We start from the raw sequence: 13,905 nt of genomic DNA on the forward strand, positions 1-13,905 counted from the left end.
TTGCTCATCTGCTTTCATACAGCATCAAGATGGATCCCTGCTGAAAAGGATAGTCCTGCCCTCTCCTCTCTCCTGGCCATGTGATAGCCCCTAATTCATGCAGCCACCTGATCTGCTGAATAGATCAGAGTTGAGCTGTTGGAAAAAAACCTGTGCTGTGTGCTGGAGTCTACAGAAGGCAGACTATAGTAATAAGGGTGACAAATTTAAATGGACTCTTAGAAGGTTTTTCAGTGGCGAATGTACTAACCTGTAAAAACATTTCCTAATTGGAGAACAGGTATAAACTGATTTTTAATCTGTGTCTAGTTTTCTGTGTAACCCTGTTGTGTAACTGCATTTTTGTTTACTAAACTCTGGGTGTTTCTGTTAGCCAAGAGAGTTGCAATATGATGAATGAGAATTGTCAGTCAATTGATATGACAAATTTGTGTTTCAAACAGTTTTGCATGCTTAAAAATAGCATATAATGGAGTCTTATATGTAGGGTAATTATTCTGTGGTAAGAGAGGAAATAGATTGTATGCATTTTTCTATTTGTACTTTATCTACCTGCCTCACCCTTTCCCTCTATTATGCCTTCTACACAAAGCTTTTTTTTTTTTTCTTCCCAAGCCTAAGTTTCAGATTGCAGGAAGAGTGTTCATAGATTTTTTTTGTGTGAATTTGATGCTGCATGGTTCTAGTTCTTTTGTCAGATTCATCACTTGTGTGATGACTGTTTTTTTTAATGGATATTAATTTATTTTAACCAGTCCCTATATTAGACAGGTCATGACTGAGTTTGAACAAGTTAATTGGGATCAGAATAGGTGTGGCATTTAATTATTAACTTTCTGGTTACTCAGGTCCAGTAGGAAACCCATAATGAGTCTGTTTTCCTTTTGTGTACAGGAATAGTTATCTGCTTAGTCTCATCCTGAAAATTTGGTAATCTGAGGAGAAGGTCTGAGCCAGCATGAAGACAGAATTCCCTCTGCATTAGAGAAAAAGTAAGTTGAAATTGGGTTGAAATCTGGATTTGTAGAATGAAAATACTGTATTAGTCAACACACACAGTTTGCGCTTGCTTTCAAGTGGTATTTTAACTTCTAGCTCTGCTGTTATGAGTGTTTAATCAAGGCCTAATCTTGGTTAAGCACATGTATAAAATTTTCAAATGTATGCATTTTATGTAAACTCCTACACCCTACTTTTCCAAAAGAACTGCTTACTCATTGCAAAACCACCCACCCGATGCACTCCTTCCTTCCAAATCCTGTGAGGTCTTGTAAAAGACCTCACAGGATTTAGTTTTCATGTTCCTTTTCTCGTACTGCTGTATTCATTTGAAGTCTTATTTTAATAAGTTAATATTTATGACATCTCTGTAGTCGTACTGGTCTCTTCTCCAGTATCCTCAGTGCTTAATGTGTATTTGTTGTGGAAGCATCTGAAAACTTCAGAAATTCCAGAAATGCAGGACTAAGTTTTGTTTCTGCAATCCTGAGATTTGCTTTGAAAAAGCTGTTATCTCAAGTCTTACCCTTTTCATAGTGTTTTTTCTCCCCCTGAATGTTCTAGTAGTACCAAGAAAGAGATTGCCTGTTTGCCCAGCCTGATCTTTATATTTTCTGCAGTACAGATCAACTAGGTTAAATCTCCTGTACTTTTTTATTTTATTTTAAATGGAGCTGCTGTGCAGCCCTGGTGCACTAATGATGTATTCTGATTACCTAGCTTTCTGCCTGACGCAGTTCATTTCAAGAAGTGCACGATGACAGAGCGTGGAATTAAATGGGCTTGTGAGTATTGTACCTATGAAAACTGGCCATCTGCAATCAAATGTACCATGTGTCGTGCGCAGAGACCTAGCGGAACCATTATCACTGAAGATCCGTTTAAAAGTGGTTCCAGTGATATCGGTAGAGACTGGGATCCTACGAGCACTGAAGGAGGGAGTAGTCCTTTGATTTGTCCGGATTCTAGTGCAAGACCAAGGGTTAAATCATCCTACAGTATGGAAAGTGCAAATAAGTGGTCGTGTCACATGTGCACGTACTTGAACTGGCCAAGAGCGATAAGATGTACTCAGTGTTTGTCTCAACGTAGGACCAGGAGTCCCACAGAGTCTCCTCAGTCTTCAGGTTCTGGTTCAAGACCAGTCCCTTTTGCTGTTGATCCGTGTGAGGAATATAATGACAGAAATAAACTAAACACAAGGGCTCAGCACTGGACTTGTTCTGTTTGTACATATGAAAACTGGGCAAAGGCCAGGAAATGTGTTGTGTGTGATCATCCCAGACCTAACAACATCGAGGCAATAGAACTGGCAGACACCGAAGAGGCTTCGTCAATCATCAACGAGCAAGACAGAGCTCGATGGAGAGGAAGCTGTAGTAGTGGTAATAGCCAAAGAAGATCTCCACCTACAACCAAACGTGAATCTGATGTGAAAATGGACTTCCAAAGAATTGAATTGGCTGGAGCTGTTGGCAGCAAAGAAGAACTTGAAGTTGACTTCAAAAAACTGAAGCAAATAAAAAACAGAATGAAAAAGACGGACTGGCTGTTTCTAAACGCTTGTGTTGGTAAGTAGTTTGCTGCTACCTTATTCTGTTTTGCCTGTGGTTGAGTATTTCGGGAGGACAAAGAATTAAAACAAACTTGATACTGGATTTTGCAACAGCTGATTTTCATCTCTGCATTTTAATTTACAAAAAGTAAACCAAATGTAGAAGTTCTTGAAATAGCACCTGCTAAGAGAGTGTGCAGCGTTCATCCATAATCTGAACGGGGTTAGATGCGTCCTATCTGTTCTTGGACTTTTTTGACCTTTTGTAGAAATGGATCTTCTGGTAACCAAATCCTGTTGTTCTATGTAGCTGTCAAAAGGGTGGAAAAATTACAAAACCAGTCTACAGAAGTGTAATGCATATAGTACTGTGAAAAATGCCTTTACTGGGTAAATACTCTTCTCTTTGTTATGGCAAGATATGCTAGTAGAGTCAGCAGCTGCAGCCTGGGAGTATTTGTAAACAGTGTAGAGCTTGCAATGGTACAAGATGCTCTGTCAGATGTTAAAAATAACACCAAAATATGTAGCTCCAAGAAACTGCATGTGTAATACCGACCTTGAAAGTAATAATGTTGTGTTCATACAGATACTGTGTTGTAAATGTTTACAGGCTTTCAAAAAGTATTTTTGTAGTCAACTGCTTCAAAAAATTAAATTTTGTTTTGTATTTTAGTGCTTTCCTAAGGAAATTCTGGATAACTCTCCCAATGCTGTTTAAAGAACAGAGACATATGAGAGCAGGGCTTTCTTCAGTTATTGACCTTGTGAGTTCTGTGCCATAACTTCCCAGAAGCAAGTATCTTGTGCCCTAGCACACGAGCAGGTTGAACACTTGAAATACACAACTATTTTTAGAGTAAAACACTTCATTTGAAACTCTGGCGCTACTGGTGTGTCTCATACTGTTTCTTAATGTTTCGTGAAGTCACTTTGTGGTTCTTAAGATCAAAAAACTCATTTGTGGTGCTTCTTTAATGTATTTGATCAGGTGTAAATGCTTTTAGTGTCCTGGGCTTGATTTTCTGAGCTAATGAGTATTCCAGTTTATTTTTGTACTGCGTGAGTAGTTAGAAGAGCACATTTCCTTTTGAAAGTAGTGAAGTGCCTCAGTATTTCCTGAGACCTTCAGCTCCTTACATGCCCACAGATGTGCAGTGCTTCTTCGTTCTGAAATCAAGCAACTGAAGTTCTGTATGGTATTTTTTTAAGTGATCCAATACCCAGGATCAGTTGTTGGAGATTGTTCTGTGCCATACCAGAGTCTTATCTTGCATTCTGATAGCAATGGTATGAAATATTAGGGGTTTTATCTGCTGCTTTTTGAAAAGTAAGTTGTTTTTTAAAAACTATTTCAGTGTTACTTAAAAGTATTTCACACTTTCAGATTTAATCTGTGAGGGAATGGTTGTGTTTGTATTTAAGACCGTGAGTTCTGCAAGTATTTAATGCTAGTTGTGGCTACACAATTGTACATGAAGCTCAAAACTACGTTCATAGAATTTTTGTGAGGCAATAGTGATTTGGTTCTTTCAAAATGAAAATAGTTTGACTCTAGGAGGGATCTTCATGAGAAACTCAGAAGGCAGATGGAGTTGTGTGCTGATTTTTACTACTGTTGTGCTGAAAGATTTCATTAATTCCTTTCTGTAACTGAATCACGTACTGTACTTCAACTTTTTAACAGCAGCCAAAGCTGTTGATTGTCAGTCTGTCATTTCAGAAGTTCATTTTGCTTATCACAGGTGTCATGTTTTTTTCCAAGTAACTCCTTGTAGCAGGAATGACCTTAGGAAGATTGATGAAGGCTTCATAGATTGTTCTGTGGTTGTCTCTGGATGCTTTGCAGGGTGTATCTGCATTGGAAAGGTATACCAGTTTAGCCAGTAATCTTAAAAGGAATAAGCCACTTTGTGCTGGTTATTTTGTTGCCTTAGTGTGACATACTTAAAACAAAACAATTTAACTGTCATTTTGTTTCTGAAGTCTGTGTTCTTACCATTGAAATCAACCATGTTAGGGTGACTTAGTGAGCTGCTGGAGATTTTGTGGGCTTCTAGCTCAACTGAACACTTGTCAGTTCTTAGCCAAACACAGTTATTAAATGAGACAAGTTTATGTTAAATGCCAGGTAAGTCTGTGAAAATGGATGGAGTGAGGGTTGTTCTGTAGTCTGTTACCATAGTGCAGCTGACAAGTGGTGGCTTGTTAGGATTTGGTGACTTCAGGCTGAGCACCTCTGTACAAATCAGTCAGTTATGGAGGGTCCATTGGCTTTGAGCCTCTCTTATGAGGGGGAGATGTATCAGTTTAAACATTTTGGATGTACACAGTGTAGCTTTCCCTGAAGTTAAAAATAAAGCTTAGAGGAGTAGGAGTAATTCTTGGCAGACTGGTTATTTTCTTTTCTCTTAGAAGATATTATCTTTCAGAAGGTACCAAGGAAAATGTTTGATACTTCAGGACAGCTGTTGAGTTGAACTCCCTATTCTCATCTCTAGTGTAAAGCTCCTTCTACTACATTTTAAATTTAATGTCAAATTTCATTAAAAACATGTATCAAACTGCATTTTTCCGCATTTGCTCTTTCTAGCTGAAAAGACGTATCTTGTGTGGATATAGAAAAGTACCTGTGTGTGTGTGGTTTTTTTGTCTTGTTGGAGACATCCATTACGGTTCTACACACCATCAGGACTTTTAGTCCTTGAAAATCCAAGTTGTACAAAATGTGATGAGTGAAACTTTTGACTTCTAGCATGAGCAATACCCACCATCAAGGATACAAATAAGTAGAATTAGTGATATTCCTCCTTTCAAAGTCCGCAAGTAAATGTACTTGCGTGTTGTTGTTATTGACTTGTTTTTTGCGGTGGTGGATATATCCATCAAATGATTCTTTCTCAAAAGGATGAGATCGTAGAACTGATTGGGTTAAAATCTATTAACATGAAAGCAGAACATCTAATAAGTATGGCTGTTGAATAATGTGACTTGCTACAAATGCTGTGGGAGTTACAATGAGAAATGACAAATGGTTTCTGCAAGGACACCAATGCTTTCTGCTGTACTGGCCTAATGCAAGGCTAACATGGAGTCCAAGGTGACTCTCAGTTCTTAGGGGAGAGGCGGGGGGTGGAAGCTCATGTATATTTAAGATAAAGCTCCCTTGTCTTTTATATAACTCACGGTATCTGCACCAAAAAGCCTTTAAGAGGGTTTTGGTGGCCTGTGGGGCTTAGGGAGTCTGATGTGCAAGAACAACAGTGCTGCCATGGGGCCTGGTCAAGCTGGTCACAGCTGGCTGTGGTTTTAAGTAGCAGAAGTAGAGGAAGATGGTAATGACTTACAGAGCTTTCCTGGCGTTCAGGGTTTGCTTGGGGCTTATACTTCAGTTCTTGCTGAAGCTCCCCCTCTCCTGGCACTTCAGGGCTGGGTTAACAGTGGTGCTGGCAGAGTATTTGCTGTAGGGCACTGCTGGGGATTCTTGAATGTGTGTTCAACTCTTGCACTTGAACTGAAGCCCACAGATTAAAAATAAGCTACACTTCTGCTTTCTCCTTTAACTCTGCTTGCTAACTGCTGCGAGAGGGTATGCTCTGCTCTTTTGATTCAGGTCAACAAGGGGGCTCCTACCACCGTGGGCCAGACTTACCCTCCTGGGCATGTAGCTCTGAAACTATGTAGACACGCATTCTTCTTAACTGTGTGAAAGAAACAACTAAGAGTGTGTTTCTTAAATCCAAAATATTTAGAGCAAGCTGTAATGAATTTTGTTTTGCATCCTTAAAAGGGCTTAGTTCATTCCTGGTATTCCTACATACGTGTCTGCTTAGTTTTTCCTTTGTTGACTTTCTCTCTTGTACAGGGGTTGTTTTTTTTAATCTGTTCTTTTCCCTCTTCATTTTTCTGAAATACTGCCAAATGTGTTGCCCAAGCATTCAGCAAGCCTGTGGGAAAGGAGAGTTGCTGTGTCCAGATGTAGGTACGAGGCTGGCTGGGCAGTGTCCCAGGCTGCTTTGCAGCTGCTGGAGAGCTGGAGGCCATCTCCTGCACTGTGTCCTGCAGAATATGTGGCTCTTCACTGGCAGTAAAGGCAGCCTGAAGGGGCTGACATGCCATGGGGCTTTCAATGTACAGGGAAGTGTGTCTGGAAACTAATCTTGGCTAAAAATGAAGCTTGATGTGGGGATACTTTTATGGGGGGTGTGGTGCTTGGTTTGGCTGTTTTAGTAAACCTTGACTGGTTTCCTCATCACATCCATGGTACAGCTGAACCTTGCTGGGGTTGTTTATGCTGTAATAAGGGGTGGGAATTGTATGGGTGGGTGGAAGCTGCTGAAGGCAGGGAGGGTCATGTGCTATTCCTTGCTGGTGCCAGTGTAGACTATCTTGAACTGTTTGGGGAAGTACGGGATGAATTAGTCACTGCCAGGAGATGACCTGCCCTGCTGATGTTGGCTACATCTGGCTAACAGTGACTGTTGGGATATCTGGGGGGAAGAGTCCCTTCTGTGAGCTGCACAGCCTGGGCTCCTTCCCTGTTCCTTTGTCATACTGAGAACTATGACTTGGCACACTTGTCTGCTGTGCCAGTTAACAATGATGTGAGCTTACAACTTTCACCTGGCTAAGAAGTCTTGTTGTATTGTTATCTGTGTCCTGTATCTATATTCTGGTAGAACTACTTAACACTTGTGTGTATCTTTCAAAGTGGGGGGAGCACTGCATGCCTCACTGGTAGAAAATCTTTCTTCCTGAAGCACACTGTGATCTTGGTCTCTTGACTTTTTAAATGCTCAGTGATGTTTTATTCTAAAAATAATTGAATAAATAATCAAGTTAAAGGTAGTTATTTAAACTTGCCAGAGAAGGACTGATGATTAACTTTAATATAATCAATGATTTTCCACTGTCCAGCCTCCCTTTAGGGTGCAACCCTGCAAGCAGCATGCACCAAGGGGTGTGGATACCTCTGACAGACAGGATAGGGGATAAGGGCATATTTCAACAGTTCTTACATGTGTGCTACTTTGTCTTGTAATGACAGGTTAGAAACATACTACATGGACTGTATGTAGGGTTATGAGCTATTTGCATGGAAAAAGAAATAGGCCCTAGTCATACTCTCATGCATTGGGTAGCTTCCAGTTAAAGGTACATGTCATCTTGGAAGTAATTTACTTATTTGGAGGCTGATGCAAGTCGCTGAGTTTGAAGAATTTTTTTAAAAATTTAGTATACAGAAATTTCCATCTTAAGCCATCATCGCCTGAAGAGTGATCTGCTGTTGATTGTGTGCTGATGTTAAGGGAGATTCTGGAGATGAGAAAGAGAGGAAGGAACTGAAGGGTATGGTTAGAGGCCCATGAAGGTTTTTCAGACAATCACACCACTCTTTCATGCCAGACTGAATGTTTTCGATGCTCAAAATGCTGAAGTGGAGTAGTTATTGGTATTAAAACATTTTTAATGGCCCCTTAATGAATAGTTGGGAAGAAGGTGAGAGCTGGAGCTCCAGAGGATACTACAATTTGCATGGTCGAACAGCTCCTTGGCACTCTGGGTGCTAGAGGAGCAGTAAGATTTTTGAGTGTCAGAATTAGGTTTTAATTTGTCACTTGATCAACCCCTCACTTGCTGGAAGGTCACCTTGGCATTTAAACCAGTCTTAGGATCAGTCTGAGTAAAGGAGAGCACATACATGATGTAGACCCCTTGCAATTGTATCTGTAGCAGAAGAAAAACAGCGCAGGCCTCCATGTTTCTGGTCTGACCTATGTTACAGAGGGATCTATTTCTGTTTCTGACCTTCAAAATGTATAATTTGTTTGGGACATTTGTCTTTATCATCAAGCAATTCAAAGAATAGTGAAGCTGATTACATGTAGGAGGCACAATGACCTCCTTAACGTGAAGTGTTTCCTTTTGTACTCCAGTCAGATGTGAGAACGCGTTGTTTGCTGTCAAACTGCCTCTCTGAATCAAATACATCTCAAATCTTTGGGTTGTTCTTTGATACATTTTATCTAAACAGTCACCTTTGCACTCTTAATTTAGCAGAAGAAGTTGTTTTTAGTTTAGCAGGTATATTATTGAAATTAATTATCTTTGGTTTTGCTTGTTTTATTTCTGTCTCCCCTAGGAGTGCATCAGTGTATTTGAAAGAATTTGCCTATTTCACTTTCTAGTTGTGCCAGCCAGTGTGCTCCAAACTATCAGAAAGATGGTGAAATAAAGAAAGGCTGCTGCTGTAGTGTTTTCTCTGGAGACTTATGTCTGGCTGTTCTGAAATTATTTGGACTCTGTAGTTAGGGCAAACAGGATTTACTCTCCTGGCTATGTTTGTAAACTTGGAAAATATGCAAGAGTTTCCCTAACTACACTAAACCCTATAAATATTTACATGTTGAAAAGAATAAATTTAATAGCACCTTAGTTGAAGTAGTTTGGTTTTAGCAGCTAGGCTAAATTACAGGCTTGTTTAACGTGAGTAAGGGTAGTAACTGATACCTAATAAAGAAGATGGTTGTAGCAGTTGTAATTAGGAAGAACGCAGGATCAGGATGGTACAAACCTTGCTGTGGCTGCCCCATCCCTGGAAGTGTTTAAGGCCAGGTTGGATGGGGCTTGGAGCAACCTGTTCTAGATGAAGTATTTTAAGATAATGCTCCTAATCTCTATTATGTATCTTCTCATGTTCAGTGAGATTGCATGTTCCTGATGTGTGCTGTCTGCAGGAGTCAGGGCTTTACTAGAAGAAGAGAAAGCCTTGGTTCCCAGTGCTGTAAAAGAGTATTCCAATAAGAGGAAATGGCTGAGCTGCAAATGGGAACAGAGCTGAACCTGTAAATGCAGAATACAAACTTGCACTTGGATTTTCTCATGGCTTGGTGCAGTTGGCAATGTGTCCTGTCACTTGGGAGGTCAGGCTGTATGCCTGTCTTTGTGCATGAAGCAAAGCTCAACTTGGGGGGTAGAAGGGGGCAGAGACCAGTACTTTCAGTTGCAATTACACCAAATGAACATTTCTAGAGTCCACTTAAAATAAAAGCTGCTCTTCCTGGGGTTCAGAAGTAGCCATTGAGTCATAAGGATCTGTTTGCATTTGTGTGTAGCTCTTGTAACTCATCAGAACCCTGGAGGTCGAGCTGCTGGAGCTCCTGGGCTCTGAACAATCCTGAGGCAAATGCCACTCTTCCTTTTGACATTTTAACAGTCTGAAGAATGCAGTGGGTGTCTGGGGAATAATCCAACTGGCACAGCACTGTATCAGAACACGATTCAAAGGCTGCTTGTGTAAGTAATCAGGCACTTGTGTGTTTTGAAATGTAGTGAATTATAACATCAGTAAATATTTCTGTAATATTTTTTGTAAATAGTGTTTTGTTAAGCTCTATTTAAATAGACTTAATGAATTGGAGGCTGTCATTCATCTGACAAATCAAAGCCATTGTAGGAATGTGCCTACTATTGTCAATTAAGCATATTAAGACCTCATTTTGGAGTGGTGGTACTGAATTTAGGAATTGCAGGCAGTTCTTACCAATGCTGCATGTAGTTAAGTTTACCCTATAGTTTTAGGGCAAGATTTGTTTTCTGGTTGAGATTCCTGGCAGTCTGCCCATTATTACTCTATTTTTGCTCAGTGTTCACTGCAGCCCTGGATTGTAGTGACTTTCACTGTTAAGTAGACTGGCACCTGACTAGCTGTCAGGAATTTTCCCTGTCCTTTTGAGGCAGCTATTATGGAGTAGATTTTTAGTAGTACAGGTGAAGAGAAATGTAGGCACCTCTTAGCCACAGCAAGAAGAGCCTAGGAGGTTTGTAGTGACCTCAGAATCTAAGCCCTGCAGTAATGCTACTCTGCCTACTTGGGTCACAGCACTCCAATGCAGGTTAGTACCAGAGATTAGAGTATGCAACAGGTTTGCAAGAGGCAGCTTCTTGTAGGGGAAGAGGCTTGTAATGGGCTCCGTGCAAAAAAATTATGCAGAATGAGCTCTGTGTGGTTTGATTTTCTGTCTTGTTTATCTCTTGAGTCTCAGTTACAAAACAGTGCATCCAGAAGTGAATTTTTCTTAAGTTGAACTAAAAATCTCCTGCCCCCTTGTTTTTTTCTTTCTTTCCTCCTCTCTCTCCCATAAATAGTCACTTGGCTGTTTGGATTAAGGAATGGAGGATGACCAGATAAGATGCATGCACATGGCCTCATGACCGTCTCTTCATGAGCTGTGACTGTGCTAGTTTGATGTGTCACTTAGCACACCACCACTGTTCTTTACTTCTGTTAGACAAAGTGTTGTCATCCCTCCACCTAAAACAATTCTAGTGCCCTTTTTTAAAATAAGGCTGAGAAAACTTATGCCTGTTTTTGATGTATTTATTCAGCTTAAACTTCATCAGCAAGGTTTAGCAATGTGCTTTAAACATTACAGCTTATATAACAATTTTAGTAATTAATTCTAGGACATGGGGTTTTTAGGAATGTCAAGTATTGCAAGACGTGGGAATAAACTGCAAGAACTGGCAGTGCTGAGTACAGCACATGTCACTGATTTGGATCCTTCTTGCAGCTTGTACTAGTTAGTGCTTGAAGGCATTGCCAAACCTCACTTGACCGCCTCTGAGCATCAGTCTTAGGCCTCAGTTGTTGCTGTGGTTTGGTTAAGAGTGGGATGGTAGTGAGTTGCCTTAGCAGCTAAGGGTGGGGGATTAAAAGGATAATAATAAATGTGAATTGACTCAGCACTGACTTTGGGCTGTAGTAGTGTGTACTACTGTGTAGTGTGTATTTTACAACATAGCCAACTGCAACTGTCATGATTTGGACTGATTGTCACTGAAAGATCATTTTGGGGACTTGGGATGTGTTTTAAATTTTGAAATCAGTTTGGGATATTTGGGTTGTCAGACTGTTACCTACCAGTCTTGGATAGTCTTTGGTGTGTTTGTCATTGGGTGGTGTAGTGGAAGGTGCAGATACAGTAACTAGGATATTTTCCCTGTAAATGCAAGTGGTTAAAATATAAAAGGATATGGAGTGGCTGCTGGTCTTCAACAAAATATCTTTCCTAAATTAATATAATAACAAATTAAGGGTGTCCTAAGATAGTAGAGAATCTGCTCTTCATCAGGATTCTTCATGCCCTTGGATGTTTGCTAACAGGTGATCTTGTGTCAAAACTATGTTATAATTTGTTCTAAGAGGGTGGGCCATGAGAAGTTGTCTGACTGATATGTATTTAGACATACAAAAAACACCACTTCAGAAAGTCAGTTGGCTGTGTTTGGAACCCTATCACAAGCAGCCTTGGTGTTGCCTTATCAGTGGCAGAAATGCAATTGCATGGAAAGAACATGCTATGTGTGACATTGTTGTCATGGATACAGCATATATTGACAAAACTACACCTTTTGCTTCCACCCAGAATTGCAGTGTTGGAACAGGAGCGTGGCCACTTTGCTCAAACATCCCATATTGGTGCATGTTTTGGAGAAGGTCTGAAATTCTGAACAATTAATTTTCAGTGTTCATTTCCCTTTGCTGAAGGAGCTTTTCTCCATTAGTAGCACTCTAATTATTTTTTTTCATCAGCAGATTTCTAACTCTTGCAGAACAAGAAGTAAAATGGACAGATATAACTCTTGTCTGACTAGTTCTTTAACTCCTGTGTGGTACATAGGCAGTCAGCTCAGCAGAATGAGATGTTTGTTGGTGCTGGGGTGGAAGGGGAATGGCTTCTGGTACAGGCAGATGAGAAATATACATCAGAACACTAAGAAATTGTTCTGTATTGTTTTCATTCTGCCCTGGCCTGTTGGGACTTTCAAGTCCTTGGTGAATGGGTAGATGTTGTATGACTGAAATTTGCATTCAGTTTGTGTTCTGGAACTTCTCTGCTTTAAAACCACTGTTGAAATGAATAATCTAATTTTTCTGTAGAGGCTCACTAAGCAGAGTTGATAACTTGGTAGAGAAATGTCTTGCACTGATAATCCTTTCTTCCTCTGCGTTTCTCTGAAAGCTTCATAATCTCAGTATTGAAAATGACAGACTTCCTGGCTGAGCTGAGAATGCTTTTCCAAATCCTGGATTAGCCAGCAACCCAGTGGTTAGTGTGCTTCTGCTAGAAGGCAGAACACTTGGTTGTGTTCCTTTTTTCTTTTTTTTGTTTGTTTGTGTTGGTCTGCTGTCTGTATCTTTGTCCTCAAGAGGACCAGCCTCATGGGCTCTGCTCAGCTACTGACTCTTAGGAGTTGGCAAGGAGGTTTAGCTACAGAAAACAGAACAGGGTTTCTTGTGCCTGTGATCTGTGCTCCTACTCTTCTGTTGTTCTTTACTTCCCTATTAAAGATGGCTTCAAGGTGACTTTCATGTTTCCTTGACTCAGCGTTACATAGCTCTCTTATGAAGCATGTAGCTAAAATGGGATCTTTATAATTGACAGAATTTCTAAATTTAGGGAATCTTACACTGGGACTCGTACTGTTACAGCACTACACCCTGTTGATGGTGTATTCTGTTAATTGCAACTAAAGAATGCATTTGGCATGAATGATCTTGATATGAAGCATGGTACAGAACTTAGAGATTCTCAGGGACTCTAGAAGACATTAGGGTCGTGTCCCCCACCCCAATCTGCTTTAAGAAGTAAAGCAACACAGGATTGATCCTGTATGTGTGTGGGATTTCATCTTAGTGCAGTTTTAACAGAGTACTCTGCATGGTAACTTGTAAGGTCAGTTAGTAGGAGAGAAGGTGAGCTGAGGATAAACTTTGTGCTCTGTACTCTTTCAACACTGTTTTAAACCACATTTGGGAAAAAAAAAAAAAGATACTTTAATTAAAAAAACCTTTAAATGGATCTATTTCTTAGATCCAGTAGTTTGTTTCCAAGGTAAGTTACAAGGAAAGAAATCAAGCTGATCTCTGTGCTGTGAATGAATGGCTTCAGTACTGCTGGTCAAATGAAACACTAGGTACTTCATCAAGGGTCCTCAGTGCTGCTCCATGGTGGGCTTTTGATCTGTATCTTCTAACTAGTTTGGATAGTGGAAATTGTCTAGGAGGTGAGGTAAGTATAAGTTTTTTGTAGTCCTCAGTTTAAAAATAATTTGCAAGTGTCCTGATGTGCAATTGCTCTTCATAGGCCAGGCCTGTATCAGAATAGATGGGGTACCCTGTGTTAGGCAAGGTGGTGTGATCCAGCGTGGCTTCTTCACTGTCTAAAATGAATTGCATTTTCTTTCTTCAGGAGTTGTAGAAGGTGACTTGTCTGCTGTTGAAGCTTACAAGTCATCAGGAGGGGACATTGCCCGCCAGCTGACGGCAGATGAGGTACGCCTGCTGA

The 13,905-nt window shown here is 40.3% G+C and overlaps 1 protein-coding gene across 1 annotated transcript in view; it reads left to right on the forward strand.

Moving 5' to 3' along the window:
- Nucleotides 1-890: 890 nt before the first annotated feature.
- Nucleotides 891-13,905, forward strand: part of ZRANB1 (zinc finger, RAN-binding domain containing 1) — a gene marked incomplete at its 3' end in the record, with an annotated part of 23,186 nt that continues 10,171 nt past the window's right edge. Inside the window, exons 1-3 of the mRNA XM_010008816.1 lie at nt 891-992; nt 1,720-2,570; nt 13,810-13,903. Of these exons, the coding sequence (XP_010007118.1) occupies nt 1,757-2,570; nt 13,810-13,903 (908 nt within the window). The remainder of the gene's footprint in view (nt 993-1,719; nt 2,571-13,809; nt 13,904-13,905) is intronic.

This window comes from Chaetura pelagica, unplaced genomic scaffold (genome assembly GCF_000747805.2).
Source record: "Chaetura pelagica isolate M959 unplaced genomic scaffold, ChaPel_1.0 scaffold102, whole genome shotgun sequence".
In the NCBI taxonomy this organism is placed as follows: Eukaryota; Metazoa; Chordata; class Aves; order Apodiformes; family Apodidae; genus Chaetura; species Chaetura pelagica.